This window comes from Corella eumyota, chromosome 4 (assembly GCF_963082875.1).
Source record: "Corella eumyota chromosome 4, kaCorEumy4.1, whole genome shotgun sequence".
NCBI lineage: Eukaryota > Metazoa > Chordata > Ascidiacea > Phlebobranchia > Corellidae > Corella > Corella eumyota.
Genome location: NC_137493.1, coordinates 3,837,180 through 3,855,324, shown reverse-complemented (window position 1 = coordinate 3,855,324; position 18,145 = coordinate 3,837,180). Strand labels below are relative to the sequence as shown.

Genomic DNA, 18,145 nt, shown 5'->3' with positions numbered 1-18,145 from the left:
TGCACGAGTTGTGCGGCTGAAAACTGCACGGAAGGTAGGTCTTCGTTTTATACCTAAAATAATGCCTATATAACAAATATATTAACAATTTGCAATATTAATACTTTAATTTTTGTTTCCACTAAAGCAGCAAATATAAATAGAAAATATTAAAATGTTTTTATCCCAAAGCTGTAGAATGCTACGCATCTCCTCAGCTTCTTGAAATCTATCCGGAATTGCAATCATTTCATGTCGGGGAGTCGACGTTTGCTCAGTGTTTCTTTGAATATAATCAAATTCCAACTACTTTAACTGCTACATACTCATGCGAAACATTGATATATAACATTCCTTACACTCTGTGCCAAGCTTCATCATCTAATTCAGCTTTGGTAAACAAGAACAAATTTATTTTTTACAAAAACTCGTTGATTCTGCACCTCTACTTTATATTATTAAAAGAAGTCAACGATTTAACATTACAGAAAGTCGTTTCTGATCGCACGGGGTCTTCTGAAGTGGTATTAACTCCTGCTGATGTGTTAAACTTAACAGAACCTTGCCTCTGTCCACATCACTACCTTGTCTACGATCCCGAACTGTAAACGTGAAAATTTGCTTGTAAATTTGTAATGTTGTCTTTAAACTAATAAAAAATGTGTGTATTATAAAACAAATATATTTTTTTAAATATATTAAGGAGTTTAAGACGTTAAATTATAGGTTACATAAATTTTTTAATTAATTGGAGCACAATTATGCAAGTTTCTTGTTATTTTAAAGTCATCTGCTTTTAAGTCTCGATTTAGTTACAATCTTTGTTCTAATGTGTGTTGAAGGACGAACATGTGTTAGTTAATCAACGTAAAATTAAATTTTATAAGACAAAAAAACAATGACTTAGGATAGTTTTGTACTACAAATTTGCTGAACTTAGGCAGTTATTGTTTAACAATTTATTTTGGAAAATAAAATTCTTTAAAAAATGGCTCACTTGTCAAAAACAATGTTTTCGTTCACGAGGTCTTCTCACGTCTTATTTTTGAGATTTGGATTAAAACAAAGAATCAATTCAATTATAAAGGTATTATAAATAATTTACCAAATTTTAGCTATAGGCAAAAACTAATAGTAGCTATACAGAACGTATAAATTATGTTCAAAAAAATATAAAAAATAAACCAAATTGTAATAAAACTCTTTGACCTCTAATATGTTGGTTACCCTGACTCAACCCAGTCTTGAATTGCCATAAAAAGTTTAAGACAATATTAAGCAAATTGTTAAAAAAATAAACTGACAGCAAATTGGTGGAGTTGGGTATTATTTTATTCATTTATAATGCATACCTAAGGTCGCTTTCACATGGAAGCAGTGGGAATCGAACTGTTAACCCCATATTGTGAGGTCAACTTTTGAATGTTGTTGTAGGTTTTTATCAGAAACCGTTTTTTTTGTATTTATCTTTATCCTCGATGTGGGAAAGTCGAATGCATGACTTAAACATAGAGTCACATCAGTTACCCCGACCCAGTCTTGAGTTGCCTGTGGCAGTTTAGGATATTATTGATTTATAATTGCCCGGTAATTATGCTGCTGATTAAGTGCTGGCTGAGCAGGAGTTCTTATCGTTTATAGCACCTTACTCAAGGGCGCTACAGCATGAGATCAGCGGGGATTGAACCCACGACCTCATGTGTGGTGTAGCAAGTGTTCTTACCACTACACCACGCTGCCGGTTTAATATTGTATGCTTTTTATTAGTTTATTTTAATTGTTTAAGTTTCAGCCATCCTGTTTCTATGCAACCAGTGGTGATAACGTTGATCAAAATGAAGTACTTGAACAAATGAGAAATATTGGTATTGCAGCTCACATTGATTCGGGCAAAACAACTGTAACTGAAAGACTTTTGTTCTACACCGGAAGAATTTCTGAGATGCACGAGGTTTGTTGTCACTTGATCAAAAAAAAAATTTGTTGTCACTTGATCAATGAATTAAGTGGTTGCGAAACTTTTGGTGACTTTCTAAAATCTTGCGTTTCAAATATATTTTTTAAAAAGTGGTTTTAATTTTTGTATTTTTTTAATAACTTAATTTAGAAACTAAACATAATAATAAAACAGCATTTTGTAATGAAATGTCAAGTACATTATGCTGTTATAGTATGTTATTTAAAAGTTATAAGTTTTTCTTTATTAATGGTTATTTTAAAACAATATATGTGCCAAAAAATGGTAAGATATTGTAAAGCCCTAGTTTTAAACAAATTAATTAACATTTTAGAAGAAGGTTTTTAAAACTTATTTTTACATTTTTTAAAAGGTGAAAGGAAAAGACAAGGTTGGAGCAACTATGGATTCGATGGATCTAGAAAGAGAGCGAGGAATAACAATTCAATCAGCTGCTACCCATGTGCAGTGGAAGGGTCACCATGTCAATATTATTGATACTCCAGGTCATGTAGATTTCACAGTCGAAGTGGAAAGAGCTTTAAGGGTCTTAGACGGAGCTGTAAGTTATGCCACAGTTGTTTTTAAATTTAACATAGTTCAATCCCCACTGATCTCATGCTGCAGCGCCCTTGAGTAAGGCGCTATAAACGGTATGAACCCCTGCTGAGCCAGCGCTTAATCAGCAGCATAGTTAACAGGCAATTATAATCTATAATATCCCAAACTGCCACAGGCAACTTGAGACTGGGTCAGAGTAACTGATGTTACTCTATGTTTAAGTCGCGCATTCGACTTTCCTACATCGAGGATAAAACTATATACAAAAAAAAACATATTAAAATTGTTTGTTAAAATAAATGTTTTTTTTTTGAATTTTATTGTTTTTTTTATATAGTTTATAATTTTGGTTATTCTTACATTTTAAACATAAAACTTTTGGTTTAATTAAAAATAATAATTACCAACTGGCAACGTTTATTAGTTTAAGTGACTTTGCCAATACCATTAAAAATTTGTGATAGTTAAAATAAATAAATTATTTTTTCATTTTTGAGGTTCTTGTAGTTTGTGCGAATGGTGGAGTTCAAAGCCAAACGCTGACAGTTAACCGACAGATTAACAGATACACGGTTCCAAGTATTATTTTTATCAACAAAATTGATCGTTTAGCAGCAAACCCTTTCAAATGTTTGATGCAAATTAGGTAAAACAGTTCAAGCCTTTTTTGATATTCTGTAATATTTAATTTTTTTTTTTTTTAATTTAAAAAATGTAAAGTCTATCAATTTAGGTAGCTTTATCTTTATCAATTTAGGTGGCTTTAACACTTTTTGCAAAAAATATTTTTAATTAAAATACAAATGCACTAAATTTTTATTAATATTTCTGTTTCATATATATATATATTTTTTTAATTGCCTTTATTTTGTTGTACTGTATTTTTTTTAAATTCAAATTTTTTTGGGGTTTAAAATATATTTTTTTTATAACTTGATGTTATAACCTTGATTTAGGTCTAAACTTCAGAGAAATGCTGCTTTTCTACAAATTCCTATCGGCTTAGAAAGTAAATGTTCTGGAGTTGTTGACTTAATAAATCGCAAAGCTCTTTACTTCGAGGGTAGTGCCGGACAAAATGTTGTTGAAAAAGAAATTCCAGAAGATTTAAAGGAAATTGCCGAAACCAAAAGAAGGGAATTAATAGGTGAATATCGAAAAATTTTAATTTAAAAAGTTACAAATATTTGATTTATACTAACCTATAAACAATACTTTAAGACTGGCATCGTGGTGTAAGGGTCGAAACACTTGGCTATTACTACATGAGGTCCTGTGTTCGATTCCCACTGCTTTCGTGCTGTAGCGCCTAAAAGTATGGCATTAAAAACAGTATGAACTCATGCTGAGCCAATACGGTGTCAGCAGCTTTATTATCAAGCAATTATAATCTATAATATCACAATGCCAAAGGCAACCCGAGACTTGGTCACAATAAGGTGTTAAAAAAATTTAAGTTTTTATACCTTGAATTATGGTCAGTTTTCAAGTTGTTAAATTTGTTTTATTGAAGAATGTGTAAGCGATGCAGACGAGGAATTAGCGGAAGTATTTTTACTTGATGAAGAACCGACTATTGACCAACTTATGGTAAGTTATTTTATTTCACAAATGTGATAATCATAACAGTTATGGGTTATATTTCCTTGCCATATAGTCTTACTATGTTGTTGTTTTACATTTAATATACCATTATTATATCAAACCTAATGGTAATTTTATTTTTATGAATTTTTTTTTATTTAATGATATGAAATTTATTTTGTTTTTATTACCATTTTTACTATACAATTTTTTAAAGTTACAATTTTTGAAAGTTTAAATTTTTTTTAAGTTACAAATTTTTTAAGTTCAATTTTTTAAGTTACAATTTTTTTTAAGTTACAATTTTCTTTAAGTTACAATTTTTTTTAAGTTACAAATCTTTTAAGTTACAATTTTCTTTAAGTTACAATTTTTTTTAAGTTACAAATTTTTTAAGTTACAATTTTCTTTAAGTTACAATTTTTTTTAAGTTACAAATTTTTTAAGTTACAATTTTTTTTAAGTTACAATTTTCTTTAAGTTACAATTTTTTTTAAGTTACAAATTTTTTAAGTTACAATTTTCTTTAAGTTACAATTTTTTTTAAGTTACAAATTTTTTAAGTTACAATTTTCTTTAAGTTACAATTTTTTTTAAGTTACAAATTTTTTAAGTTACAATTTTTTTTAAGTTACAAATTTTTTAAGTTACAATTTTCTTTAAGTTACAATTTTTTTTAAGTTACAAATTTTTTAAGTTACAATTTTCTTTAAGTTACAATTTTTTTTAAGTTACAAATTTTTTAAGTTACAATTTTTTTTAAGTTACAAATTTTTTAAGTTACAATTTTCTTTAAGTTACAATTTTTTTTAAGTTACAAATTTTTTAAGTTACAATTTTCTTTAAGTTACAATTTTTTTTAAGTTACAAATTTTTTAAGTTACAATTTTCTTTAAGTTACAATTTTTTTTAAGTTACAAATTTTTTAAGTTACAATTTTCTTTAAGTTACAATTTTTTTTAAGTTACAAATTTTTAAATTTATATACAATCTTTTAAAGATAAATGTTTATTATTTAGGACGCCATAAGAAGAACCACAATTGCTCGAACTTTTACTCCAGTTTTATTGGGAACTGCTTTAAAGAACAAAGGAGTTCAACCTCTACTTGATGCAATCACTTCTTTTTTGCCTAATCCAAGTGAAGTTAAAAATTATGCTGTCGAAGTTAAAAAGTAAGAAACTGGTTTTAATGTACCGGCAGCGTGGTGTAGTGGTAAGAACACTTGCTACACCACCATGGGGTCCTAGGTTTAAGCCTCACTGCTCTCATGCTGTAGCGCCCTTGAGTAAGGTGCTATAAACGGTATGAACTCCTGCTGAGCAAGCACTTATTCAGCAGTATAATTACCGGGCAAATATAGTCTTTATAATATCTCAAACTGCCACGGGCAACTCGAGACTGGGTCAGAGTAACTTATGTTACTCTATGTTTTGGTCGCGCATTCGACCTTCCCGCATCAAAGATAAAGATATATACAAAAAAAAAGTCTTAAAAATATTTAAATGAAAAAAATACATTTATATTTTTTATATTGTTGTAATTTATAAAAAATTTGTGCAAAACTCTTAAGAAAGCTTGGCAAATCTTTCTTTTAAAAAAAAACCTAATATTTTATTGAATACTTAGACTTAAATTTAACTTGGTCTGTCTTCAGTTAATGTTACTAAACAATATTTCATATTAAAAAAATTTAATTTTTTTTTTTTTAATACTTTTAAATTTCACTTTTTTGCAGGAACAAGGAAAATGAAGAAACCGAAAAAATATTAATGAACCCTGAAAGAACTGCAGATAACAATGCTGTTGCATTTGCTTTTAAATTAGAAGTAAGATTTATTCTTAAACAAACATAAAATTTTATCCAGCTTTAAAAGAAAATAATATATCACTAAAATTTATTTTTTATTTACGTTTATTAATTTTAATTTTATTAAAAAATATTTTTTTTTAACTTTGTTTTTTTTTATATTTTTCAGCAAAGCAAGTTCGGTCAATTGACTTATTTAAGATTATATCAGGGAGCTTTATTAAAGGGAAATGCGATGTTTAATGTTCGCACAAAGAAAAAAATCAGGATATCAAGACTTGTTCGAATGCACGCTAATAAATTACAAGTAAAAAATTGATTTAAATCTGAATGTTATAAAGTCAAATTTTTAAAAACAAATTTTTTTTTACTTTTTACTAATATTTTTTAAAAAAATTTTAGGATTTAAGTGAATGTTATGCCGGTGATATTTGTGCATTGTTTGGTATTGATTGTGCAACTGGAGACACCTTTGTTAGCAAGCGTGCCTTGAATTATTCTATGGTAAGATAAACTTGAAATTTTTAAAAAAATTTTCGTTTTTAATTCTTTAAAAAAATTGACAGGGTTCAATTTACAAAACTAGTTTTAAAGTAATATTAGAAATTTACCTAAGATTTAATCGATAAAAATTGATAGTAAGTTTAGTTTTTTGTATATATTTTTATCCTCGATGTGGGTCGATTGCGCGACCTAAACATAGAGTAACATCGGTTACTCTGACTCAGTCTCGAGTTGCTTGTGGCAGTTTGGGATAATATATAGATTATAATTTCCCGATAATTATGCTGCTGATTAAGTGCTGTCTTAGCAAGAGTTCATACCGTTTATAACGCCTTACTCAAAGCATAAGACAGTGGGGATTGAGCTACATCATGAGACAGTGGGGATTGAACCCAGGACCTTATGTGTGGTGTAGCAAGTGTTCTTAACACTACACCACACTCATTTACTGTCTGCCACTTTGTTATTAATTTGCTTTTAGTAACTTTTATATATTTATTTTTTCATTAAAGGAATCCATATTTGTTCCCGAACCTGTTATTTCAATGTCAATGAAAAATCTAAATAAAAAAGAAACTGGTTCAAATTTAAGTAAAGCTTTGAACAGATTTGCCCGGGAAGATCCAACATTTCGTCAAACGTACGATTCTGAATCAAAAGAAGTAAAGCATTGATTTTTTTTAAGTTGTTTAAATTAAATTTTGTTTCTTATTTTATTAGCCACTATTTTAAAGCAATTTTTAAATGTTAGATTTAAATTATATGTATATTAAACCGGCAGCGTGGTGTAGTGGTAAGAACACTTGCTACACCATACATGAGGTCGTGGGTTTAATCCCCACTGATCTCATGCTGTAGCGCCCTTGAGTAAGCCGCTATAAACGGTATAAACTCCTGCTGAGCCAGCACTTAATCAGCAGCATAATTATCGGACAATTATAATCTCTATAATATCCTAAACTGCCACAGGCAACTCGAGACTGGGTCAGAGTAACTGATGTTACTCTATGTTAAGGTCGGGCAATGACTTTTCCACATCGAGGATAAAAATATATACGAAAAATTATTATATCTACTTTTTTAAGCCTAACTTACAACATTATCTTTTTAAACAGATTATAGTTTCTGGAATGGGAGAATTGCACTTGGAAATTTATGCTCAAAGAATGAGGAATGAATATGGCTTGGACGTCGTGCTTGGAAAACCAAAAGTCGCTTTCAGAGAAACAATTACAGACAGAGTAGAGTGAGTACAAATCTTTCATATTATTTAAATAATTATTTATATTTTTTTAAATAGTTCAAAAGTGCATGGTCTAAGTTGTTTTATTTTTTTCATGATGTTCTTTATTTATTTACTGCTGTAGGTTTTTTATTAATACTCAGACAGATTTTAAGGTAGTTTTTCTTGTGGTAGAATCGAGTTGTTTTTTTAACTTAATTTTAAAGTTGCCATCGAACCTAGTTGTGTCTTACCAAAAATTATTTTACTTAAAAACTTAGCAAGACATTGTTTTATTTATATTAAAATGAAAAAGCAAACTAAAAAGGGCAGATTTTAAAAAAACTTAGACTTATCGATAACAAAGCACATGAAAATTAAAGTAAAAAATAATTATTTACAATTAACAAATTAACTGCTAAAGGCCAATACCTTAACTTTAGAAAAAAATTAATAGTAAGGACAGTGTAGTTATAGCATATCATTATACAAGCAAGCCTAACTGCGTGTACATAAAAATGTTTTTAAAAATTTAAAAGTTCGTCGTCGATAATCTCCTGTTTAATGTCATCCATTTTATCGTTTTCCTTTCTTCCTTGAAGAGGAGCTGGAAGATTATCCAGAGATCGAATCGGGATAACCTCCACCTCCACTTCTCCACTCGCATCCTCTTCTCCACTTACCTCCTCTTCTTTTTGATGTTCACGTCCTCCATTAATTGTTTCTTCTGTTGTTGTGGTTGTCACAATTGTTGTAGTTGTTGCACTTGTTGTAGTTGGCTCTGTTGTTGTAGTTGTTGTCGTTGGCTCTGTTGTTGTAGTTGTTGTCGTTGGTTCTGTTGTTGTTGTTGGCTCTGTTGTTGTAGTTGTTGGCTCTGTTGTCGCAGATGTTGTATCTGTTGCTATAGTTGTTGGCTCACTTTTCTGAATATGAAAATAATGTAAAAAGTTGTCATTTTATTTTCATATTATCCTTGGGTTTAACAAATCTTTATCGCAACATTTTGATTGTGCGCTGTTATTCGAAACAAAATTATTGGACATTTTTAGGCAGTTTTAAAAATATTTTTTTTACCTCTGGGCTTACTCCGTCGCAGTCCCATGTAAACTGGCTCCATTTTTTCTCGTCGTTATTAATAACACCATGAGCTTTACATTTGAATGATGCAGCCTAAAAATATATTTAGTTTTTTAAGCTTATTTGTGATTTTGAAAACTAATTTTTTTATTTCCTTTTTTTTGCAAATTTTTACTTACATTTTCTTTGGGCAAACACTTGCATTCGTCCTTCCAATTACAGTCGTCGGGTGGCGCTATATTGAACCAAGTATTTACGGTGGTGGTTGTCGAACAGTCGCCATTATTACAAACTTGTTGAAATTGCAGCTAAAAATATTTGAATATTAAATGTTACTTAGCTATTTTAAACTTAAAGGATCAATGGAAAACTTTCCAAGAGACGTTGTATTACAACCTTATGATAAAATGTAAATCTTAATATCTTACCGAACACTGATACAGCTTTTTCAGTGTAAATTTGCCATTCAATTGATCCAAGATAGTTCGTATTGTCTTGTGAGCGAATTTCTTATAAGCGGTCTCGGTCCATGGGCAGAATGAACGTTGAAAAATCGAGTGAAATGGGTTAATAGTAATCCGAGGTCGTTGACTTTGGCCAAAATTCACAATTTTTTGAACTGCTGGTGTGAACTTGAATCGTGTAATAGCGGGCTTTGCAGGTTTTGGCTTAGGTGTTGGCGGTGTGTATTTTCTATTTTTAAACAGTTGTTTTAGTTGGGATTATAACTTAAATCCTAGACTGGGTCAAATTTTGTTTTTTTGTTTATTTCTTAATCTTCGATGTGGGAAGGTCGAATGTGCGGCCTAAACATAGAGTAACAACAGTTACCCAACCCAGTCTCAAGTTGCCTGTGGCAGTTTGGGATAGTATAGCTTGTAATTGCCCGACAATTATGCTGCTAATTAGGTGCTGTCTCAGCAAGAGTTCATACCGTTTATAGCGCCTTACTCAAGAGCACTACAGCATGAGAGCAGTGGGGATTGAACCCACGACGTTACGTAGTTTAGCAAGTTCTCTTACAACTACACCACGCTGCCGGTATAAAACAAAAAACAGTATAAAAATATTTTCCAAGCTGACACCTTTAATACCCATACATTTAAAATGGCCTTTAAAATATTAAAGACATTTTTTTCGGGTCAAAGTGAACGTTTTTTGTTACCTGGAATGGTGTGAAAAGGGCTGCACTATCCAAGGGCTGCTGTCGAATTTGCTCTGATATGAACTAGTATGATATCTCGGCCTACGACCCCAAATGCGTCTTTGGTAATATTCTATAGGAAAATTGCGGAACAGGTTTGTGTAATAAGTTCCATCGTATCTTCTTTGCACTGTAGGGTTTCTCCTGTAGGTGTATTTTGGTGTTTGGTATTGTGTTCTTAGTCTTGTGGGTTGCCTATAAAAGAGAAAGGACATATTAAAATTCAACCGTTTAACTAAATTGTATAAGCTTCTGTTCGAATTTTCAAAAAAAAATAAAAATTTTGTTAAAGTCCAATATTAATGAAATAATTGTGGGATAGCGTTTTTTATTGGTATTAATATCTCATATAAAGTGTTTGCCTTTTTCTTAAAATGCCCCATTTTTAGATTTACCTGCTTTGTTAAAGTTTAGTTGAAAACACTTCGTTTAAAAATAACTTTGTTTACAAAAATTACTAAGTTTAGTGCTTTCTTTACCAGCAAAGCCAAGATTATTTTTAAAAAACTAATAGTTTATTTTAACAATTTAACAAAATTCTTTACAATTAAATTCAAAAAACAATAAATATTTAACATATTTGTTATCACTTACTTGTGTTTTTTAAAGTTAAATACAATTCCCATTGCTACATGTTGAATAATAACCACGACTAGCAATAAAGCAACTAACTTCATTATTACTCTTTTTTTAAACACAATATTAAAACGCTGTTAAAAAAGAAAATTTAAAAATTTTGCTGAACGATATTAGTAGAAGATTGAAAAACTTGTTTTTCGAATTTTCTGGAAAAATAGCAAACTAGGTTAAATCTGATAGTGTTGAGATGAATGTTCGCTTGAATGACTTGCTGACGTAGATTTTTTTTCCTGGAATAAGGTTTTTTAGTGTTTATTTGCCCATTGAACCTGTGATTTTTAAATCATACACTTTTCTAGCTCTCAAACACTGTTTTTTACAATTTTACCTGCCTAAAAATGAATTTTCTTCGACTGTTATAATATTCGAAACAAAATATTGGTTTAATAAAGTTATCTTTATTACAAAACAGTTGACTCGCCCTTCCGAATACACAAGTCGGTTATAAAAATCTCTGTCTAAATCGCGAAGAAATTATTCACTTACACAACCAGTGAGTCATGTAGTTTACATGTGTGTCTACGTCATGTTTTAAACTTTAACACGGGCGACTGATCTGGCGTTCCTTAAACTTAACATTAAGTATCGTGTAGTACATACGCCCACATATAATCTGTACGTACAAGACCATTTATTTTTTATATTTAAATATTATTATTATTATTGACCTAACGAAATTTGAAAACGTTAGGAGTTCAAGACAAAACTGTATTGCGCGTAGAAAAGCTAGAATACAAAAAACACGCGCAAATTACTAGAAAAAATACACACATAATAGAGTTAGGTTGTTTATCGACATTATCCAGAGTTGTTAATTTTTCAAAATCCCTTTTTTTCTACCACGGGTGTGGGTTACCGTCTTGGGACCCGTCCCATTTCTTTTTGGCCACTGCTGCGTCTAAAGGCCTAGCAGAGTCCACGTACAAGTCCTCGATACCAGTTTCCGAGTCGCCGTCGAGCGACGGAAAAAATTTCGCGTCATCGTCAATTCCTTCAACGACCTCAAAGTTTGTCTGTCTGCGGAGAGGTCGGCATTGTAGCGGAACCCTAATAGTTGCGGTAGCGAAATCCACAAGTCCAGTACAGTCTTTAGTGTTCTGAATGTTTTTAAAGTGGGTTTAAGTATGATGAGTGTAAGTAATACAAAATAAGTATTAATATTTGGGTTTGGTGACCATGCCATAACATACTTAAAATCTTTATGTAAACATTAATACTTTTGGCATGTTTTAAATCATTAAATTGATTTTGTCATTTTTCCCGTCGCATTGTTGTAATATTAATAGTATATCGTATTTATTATTTACTTTTATCAATGTGCGAAAAACCAAAAAAAAAAAAATATTAACCTTCCAAAAATACCGTTAAAGGCTTATTTCTTCACAGCTTGACAAATTGTCCATATAATTTGTACATAGTTATTAATAACGTCTTTTTAAACTGTCATCAACAACATATTTAAATTACAATCTAGTCTCGCAAGGCCTGTAATTTACATGTCCGAGACTAAAAAACACGTCATAGCTTTTTAAATGTTAAAGTTTACCTGGCTTTCCATGTAGAGCGGTTTGCAATATCCGAATGGCGATTTTGTTGTCCTTGCACAACGCGATGGTATAAGTTGTAAACTTATTGTGCATAAACTTACATCCCCCAACTATCAAAATAAAATCATTCTTGTTATTTTTTTTCATTTAAAAAATGATTTACAATAAAGTTTTTTTGGGGGGCAACTATGTTAAAATTTAAAAAAAAAATGTTTTTATTTATTTATAAACTTTAAATTTATAAAGTGGGTAATGCTGTTTATTATAAATTTCAAAGGAATTAGGTGATATGCCAGAGAAATTATGTTAAAGGTTATTTTTATTTGTTTATTATAAATAAAGAATGAATTATTAAAAATGCCCAAAAAATATTTCCAGTTTTTTGTTTGTTTTTATAATGTCATTAACACCTAATTTACAACTATTGCCCATTTTTTGGTTTAAATTTTTTTTCCGTAAAACTTTAAAATTAAATTCAATAAATATTTGATGTTTATTTTACCTGGCATGTGACTTCTGGCTCGCCCATTTCTTTAATGTAAAGAAACTTGTTTGAGATTGTAATTCGGTTGTAATCCGATACAAGTAAGTACGTCATCGCTTTTATCACTCTCTTAGAACAAACTATAGACAAATAAAAGTATTTAAAAAACAAGAAATTTTAAAAAATTAAAAAAAATTTAATTATTATAATTTTTAATTTTTTTTTTAATTTATGTGCTTCTTTAAAAAATGTTTTTGGATAAAACTCGTACAAAAATTTGTATAATTAACTTACCTTGGCCTTCTGGAAGTTCGTTAGTTTGCAGACTCCTACCATGTGCAATTATCGCCAAGCTTGCAATTATTAAAACCACTGGAACGCTTTGAAAATTCATCGTTCTTTTTCTTAATATCTGTTCGCAAAAAAAACGTTGTTTACAAAATCACCCGTATACTAAATTTGTTTAAATATTTTAAAAGGGCTAATTTATTTACTTGAAATTTATAAACTTTTTGCAATGGCCTTCTGACAGACTGTAAAAATAATTTTTTTAAATTTTTTCTCGGATTTTTTTTATTGCTTGTCAACCTTTTTACTTATAGTATCCACACACCTTTGCAATTTAGATCCTCAATGTAGTAAATATATTCTTGGTTCGACTTCTTAACGCTGAAGATGATATATGCATTCCAGTTTCAATCATGCCCTTATATATCGCTCAGCTTATTATTTATTCATCTGGATTTCACATGGGCCAGCATATCGAATAAGCACTTCTTGTAAAACTCACGGTCATTAAGATTGGACGCACTTTTAACCCCCGTGTTATTTAAATTAATGACTGTGGAAAAGTGGATTAAAATAGCCTAGCGTGCAAGGATTTCTTCAATAGAATCAAAGTACGCGCGGAAGTCCTCGCAAAATCGCCATATGGTATTTATTGCGTTAACGCAGTAAAATTAAATATGCCTGCTGACCACATACAAATATTAACGAATACGCAGTTTTATTGTATTATAATTTGTCATGTCATTTTAACACACTACTTCATCATTTGCACTTTTACAAAATATGTCGTAACAAAATATATCTAGAAAAAAAATTGATTTGTTTTTTTGTTCAATTTAAGGGTATATTTTTTTAATGCAATTGTTGAGTATTTTTAAATTTAATTTCGAATTTTATTCTAAACTTGATTTATTTTTCGATAATTCAATTACTTTTGTTTTGGTTTAATTAACGGTTACGTTTTTAGATTTAAATTATTAATGCAGCAGATAAGTAATTTTAAATATGTTTTTTTAGGTTTGATTATACTCATAAACGTCAATCTGGTGGGGCTGGTCAATACGGGAGATTGGTCGGTTATGCAGAGGTGAAATTTTAACTTTTTTTGTTTTTGTCGTTACCCTCGATGGGAAAGTCAACTTCACGACCTAAACATAGAGTAACATCAATTACCCTGACCCAGTCTCGAGTTGTCTTTGGCAGTTTGAGATTTTATAGATTATAATTGCCCGATAATTAAGCTGCTAAATAAGTGCTGGCTTAGCATGTCTATACCGTATTTAGCTCCTTGCTTAAGCATGAGAGCAGTGGGGATCGAACCCACGACTTAATGTAGTGTAGCAAGTGTTTTGACTACTACACCACGCTACCAGATTTTTAGATTCCAGCTCCAATTTTTGTTTATATTTTCTAGTGCAAATTGTGCATCAATTTTTCATTGCTAGTTGTATATAAATTGGCAGCGTTGTGTGGTGGTCAGAACATTCGTCCTGGGTTTGATTCCCAGTGATCTCGTGCTGTAGCGCTCTTGAGTAAAGCGCTACAGCATAAAACCGTATAAACTCCTGCTGGTCCAGCACTTAATCAGCATCATAATTATCGGGCAATTATAATCTATAATATCCCAAACTGCCACAGGCAACTCGAGACTGGGTCAGAGTAACTGATGTTACTCTATGTTTAAGTCGCACATTTGATTCCCACATCGAGAATAAAGAAATATAAAAAACCGTAATATTTTCTATAATTTTATTATAAATGGTTGGTATTTACCCTTACGCTAAGCATCGCGATTGCATTTTTAAAATAAATACACTGCGACAAATAGAGATGTAAATTCAAGTTTAATGACCGTGGTATTTTTGAATATAATGCCGTGTGTGAAAATTTAATTTCATGTTTAAATCCATGAAATTGACGTTGACATTTTTTCCCATTACGTCTATATATTATTTATTGTGCTATTGATATTGTGGCCGCTAACAATACATTAAACATTTTATTAAATAAACGCATTAATGTGTTAACTTATAACCATCTTATTCTTTGTTAAGATTATGATAGAGCCGCACCATTGCCACACGAATCATTTTTTAATGCAAAAAAATTAGAATTTTTTACAACTTCAAAAAATTAAAATTTTTACAACATAATTTTTATTTTTTTATGTTACCGCATAATATTTATTATATGATTCATACACGTCAGATAAGGCCGTGTAAATGCTATTTGAATACAAATGTTATTACTGTTTTTGAGACTTTATTAATAATTAACCAATAACTCCATTTTTTTTATTTTCTGTAATTTTTTACTTTGATTTTCACACATAATAAAATTGACATTTTGTGTTTTTAAGCCGCTGCCCGATGATCAAAACATGGAACTTGTTTTTGAAAATAAAACTGTTGGAACGAACGTTCCTAATCAATACATGAACTCAGTTAAAAAGGTATCCAATAGATTGTGTATATAGATGAACTGCATTTTAAAATGTTTTGTCTTTTATATAACTGGCAGCGTGGTGTAGTGGTAAGATCACTTGCTACACCACTATGATGTCGTGGGTTCAATCTTCACTGCTCTCATGCTTTATAGCGCCCTTGAATAAGGTGCTATAAACGGTATGAACTCCTGCTGAGCCAGCACTTAATCAGCAGTATAATTACCGGAAAATTATATTCTATATAATATCTCAAACTGCTGAAGTCAACTCGAGACTGAGTCGGAGTAACTGATGTTACTCTATGTTCAAGTCGTGAAGTCGACTTTCCCACATCGAGGATAAAGATATATACATAAAAAATATAGTGTATAAAAAAATTGTTTTTGAATTTATTTTTAAACTTAAAAAAAAACATTTTTTAAAATTTTTAAATTTTCAAGGGTTTTTTGGATGACATGTGCGATAAGGGACCCCAAATAGGAGCCAAATTGTCGGGGATAAAGTTTGTTGTTTTAGATGGGGCAAGTCATGCAGTAGATTCTTCCGAGATCGCGTTTCGTTTATGTGCCCAAGGTGCAGCATTACAAGGTATATACAAACATATATTTGTTTATAACACATTTAAGCTGTAGGTTTTTATAAACTTTTTCTAAGGGAGGAAGATATGTGATCTTGTAATGTGTTTAAACTATTCGCCAGGCCCATGAGCGAATAGTTTGTCATTAGTGCGGCTCCAACCCGAAACCTTAAGCTTACAATTTGATGCCATCACCAGTATACCACCTCGCCACACCATTTTTTATATCCCCTTAAGATAATTGGTTTTCAATATTTTTATTGGAAAGGGGTGTGCGGTTGGAAACGTGTTTGAGCTATCTGTAAACGCCGGGCTCAAGGGCAAATAGCGTGGCATTGGTGCGGCTCGAACCCGAAACCTTTCGACTCGTAATCCGCCGCCATGACCGCTTAACCATACTACCGGACTGTCGCCACACCATATAAGTTTTAAAATTCTAATCACAGCTCTTTTGCATCATCTAGCGATCACCGCCGCCACGCCTTCCATTCTCGAGCCGATCATGAAAGTCGAGGTCACGTGTCCGGGTCCCTTTCACAACACAGTTCTCGGTATACTCAACAAAAAGCACGCAAACGTACTTGAACAAGACCACGGGAGCGAAAATATTTATTCCAGTTTCGTCTGTGAGGTTTCATTGAACGACATGTTCGGTTTTGTCGGTGACCTTCGTTCAATTACCGAGGTAAATAATATTTGTTAAGAGGTTAATTTATTACATCGCCAAGGCACGCGATTTGCGTTTAGTTATGTAATAATAAAATTAGGGAAATTTCGGGTTCGTTAAAAAATATTGTTTTTTAAAAACTAAAAGCCGACTTTGTGGGTAAATAAAAAAAAACGATGGATTAAAATTTAATAAAAAAGCTAGTGGGTTAAAATTTAATAGTCGTACAATATGTTAAATTACGAAGGTATTGCCATTGTCGAATTGTAGCGTGATGTAGTGGTCGGAACACTTGGCTACCCTAAGTAAGGCCTTTGGTTTGATCCTCACTGCTTTCATGCTGTAGCGCCCTAGATTAAGGCACTGTAAACGGCATGAACTACTGCTAAGCCAATACTTAATCAGCAGTTTAATCATCGACCAACTAAATTCATTGATATTTCAAATTGTCAAAGGCAACGCGGGGTAACTGATGTTACTCTATGTTTAGGTCGTGAAGTCGACCTTCTCACATTGAGGATAAATAAAGGTTTAAGTAAAGGACGTTAGAGTTAAATAAAAAAAAGTTGCAGCCACTTAATGCTGTACATAGTTACACCCTATATTACACTTCATTATTTCTTATAGGGTAAGGGTGAATATACGATGGAATTTACAAGATACCAATGTTGTCGTAGCGACGTTGAGGATCAATTAATTGCTCAACATGAGAGTTCTAATACAACAAAAGTGAATCAAAAACAAGGACGACGTTAAAACGTCAGACATTTCAATTTTTTGTGTTGTTAAAAAATTAGGTATATTTTAATTTTAGGAAATATTTTTTCGAATTTTATTCTCTTTTATTTATTTCCGATACGTTGGACCCCTCCCCCCCCAAAAAAAATAAATAAATAAAATACTAGTTGTACATTTGTAACTTTCTTTAAATATTTAAAAATAGCTACTTTGCAAAGCAATTGCTGTTAATAGTAATTAGCTTAATTATTTTTTTTTAATTAAAATAAAGTAGAGTTACGATTTAAAAAAAAAATGTTTGTGTTTTGCGCGAAAAAATTAAGAACATTTATATTTTAATAGTTAAAAATTTATTAACAGAAACTATAATTGCGTTTAGTGCATTGAGGTATATTTTACTTTGCAAAGGTAGTAAGTAACTCGCGTACACAAAGCTTAGAATTTTTATTACAACCTGCAGAAAACAAATACATTTTTCTATTTATTTATGACAACTCACTTTAGGCTATTTCGTATGACGTCACGAGATTAAACTTTTTTAAAACAAACCTAAAATTACGTAAGGGTTTTATAGGTTAGATGTTAAACGACTGTGTAAAAACACTTGTTTGCACAACCGCGAATTAGTTATACTTTATCTTGTAAAATATACCACTACCTTATTATTTAAGTTCTAGCTTATTTTTAACGACATTTGGTTTTATAGAGTTTATCGTAAATCAAGTTTTAAGTAAAAGGTTAGAGACCAGCATGTTATGTTTTTATATAAAACAAATGTTACTTTAACAAACATCTAATAAAATTCGCGGTTAATAAATAAATATCATAATTCTAACGCCGGGACAAAGTGCAGGGCTTTAA

General features: G+C 30.9%; 3 protein-coding genes across 3 annotated transcripts; 1 reads left to right on the top strand and 2 right to left on the bottom strand.

Moving 5' to 3' along the window:
- Nucleotides 1-621: 621 nt before the first annotated feature.
- On the top strand, nucleotides 622-17,464 carry LOC145751550 (elongation factor G, mitochondrial-like). Its single transcript, XM_082567728.1, has 17 exons — nucleotides 622-1,066; nucleotides 1,766-1,930; nucleotides 2,310-2,498; nucleotides 2,995-3,143; nucleotides 3,454-3,644; nucleotides 4,011-4,087; nucleotides 5,101-5,255; nucleotides 5,820-5,910; nucleotides 6,061-6,198; nucleotides 6,294-6,395; nucleotides 6,908-7,057; nucleotides 7,511-7,641; nucleotides 13,874-13,943; nucleotides 15,216-15,308; nucleotides 15,743-15,890; nucleotides 16,344-16,564; nucleotides 17,174-17,464. Exons 1-17 carry the CDS (start codon nucleotides 968-970, stop codon nucleotides 17,300-17,302), a joined length of 2,298 nt encoding a protein of 765 aa, XP_082423854.1. The 5' UTR covers nucleotides 622-967; the 3' UTR covers nucleotides 17,303-17,464.
- On the bottom strand, nucleotides 7,895-10,653 carry LOC145751551 (uncharacterized). Its single transcript, XM_082567729.1, has 6 exons — nucleotides 10,493-10,653; nucleotides 9,860-10,093; nucleotides 9,123-9,387; nucleotides 8,874-9,002; nucleotides 8,692-8,787; nucleotides 7,895-8,540 (listed from the first exon to the last, which is right to left on the bottom strand). Exons 1-6 carry the CDS (start codon nucleotides 10,573-10,575, stop codon nucleotides 8,142-8,144), a joined length of 1,206 nt encoding a protein of 401 aa, XP_082423855.1. The 5' UTR covers nucleotides 10,576-10,653; the 3' UTR covers nucleotides 7,895-8,141.
- On the bottom strand, nucleotides 11,153-12,686 carry LOC145751552 (uncharacterized). The gene is made up of 3 exons (XM_082567730.1): nucleotides 12,587-12,686; nucleotides 12,084-12,194; nucleotides 11,153-11,634 (listed from the first exon to the last, which is right to left on the bottom strand). Exons 1-3 carry the CDS (start codon nucleotides 12,680-12,682, stop codon nucleotides 11,374-11,376), a joined length of 468 nt encoding a protein of 155 aa, XP_082423856.1. The 5' UTR covers nucleotides 12,683-12,686; the 3' UTR covers nucleotides 11,153-11,373.
- Nucleotides 17,465-18,145: the final 681 nt, after the last annotated feature.

Excerpts from the sequence above, each read along its gene's own strand:
- LOC145751551 (XM_082567729.1), bottom strand. The coding sequence starts at position 10,575 with ATGAAGTTAGTTGCTTTATTGCTAGTCGTGGTTATTATTCAACATGTA. Across the intron at positions 10,094-10,492 it reads TTTAACTTTAAAAAACACAA|GCAACCCACAAGACTAAGAA; the intron begins GTAAGTGATAAC and ends TCTCTTTTATAG. Across the intron at positions 8,788-8,873 it reads AGTGTTTGCCCAAAGAAAAT|GCTGCATCATTCAAATGTAA; the intron begins GTAAGTAAAAAT and ends ATATATTTTTAG.
- LOC145751552 (XM_082567730.1), bottom strand. The coding sequence starts at position 12,682 with ATGACGTACTTACTTGTATCGGATTACAACCGAATTACAATCTCAAAC. Across the intron at positions 12,195-12,586 it reads AGCCAGAAGTCACATGCCAG|TTGGGGGATGTAAGTTTATG; the intron begins GTAAAATAAACA and ends TTATTTTGATAG. Across the intron at positions 11,635-12,083 it reads CGCTCTACATGGAAAGCCAG|AACACTAAAGACTGTACTGG; the intron begins GTAAACTTTAAC and ends AAAAACATTCAG.
- LOC145751550 (XM_082567728.1), top strand. The coding sequence starts at position 968 with ATGGCTCACTTGTCAAAAACAATGTTTTCGTTCACGAGGTCTTCTCAC. Across the intron at positions 5,256-5,819 it reads TATGCTGTCGAAGTTAAAAA|GAACAAGGAAAATGAAGAAA; the intron begins GTAAGAAACTGG and ends ACTTTTTTGCAG. Across the intron at positions 16,565-17,173 it reads ACCTTCGTTCAATTACCGAG|GGTAAGGGTGAATATACGAT; the intron begins GTAAATAATATT and ends TATTTCTTATAG.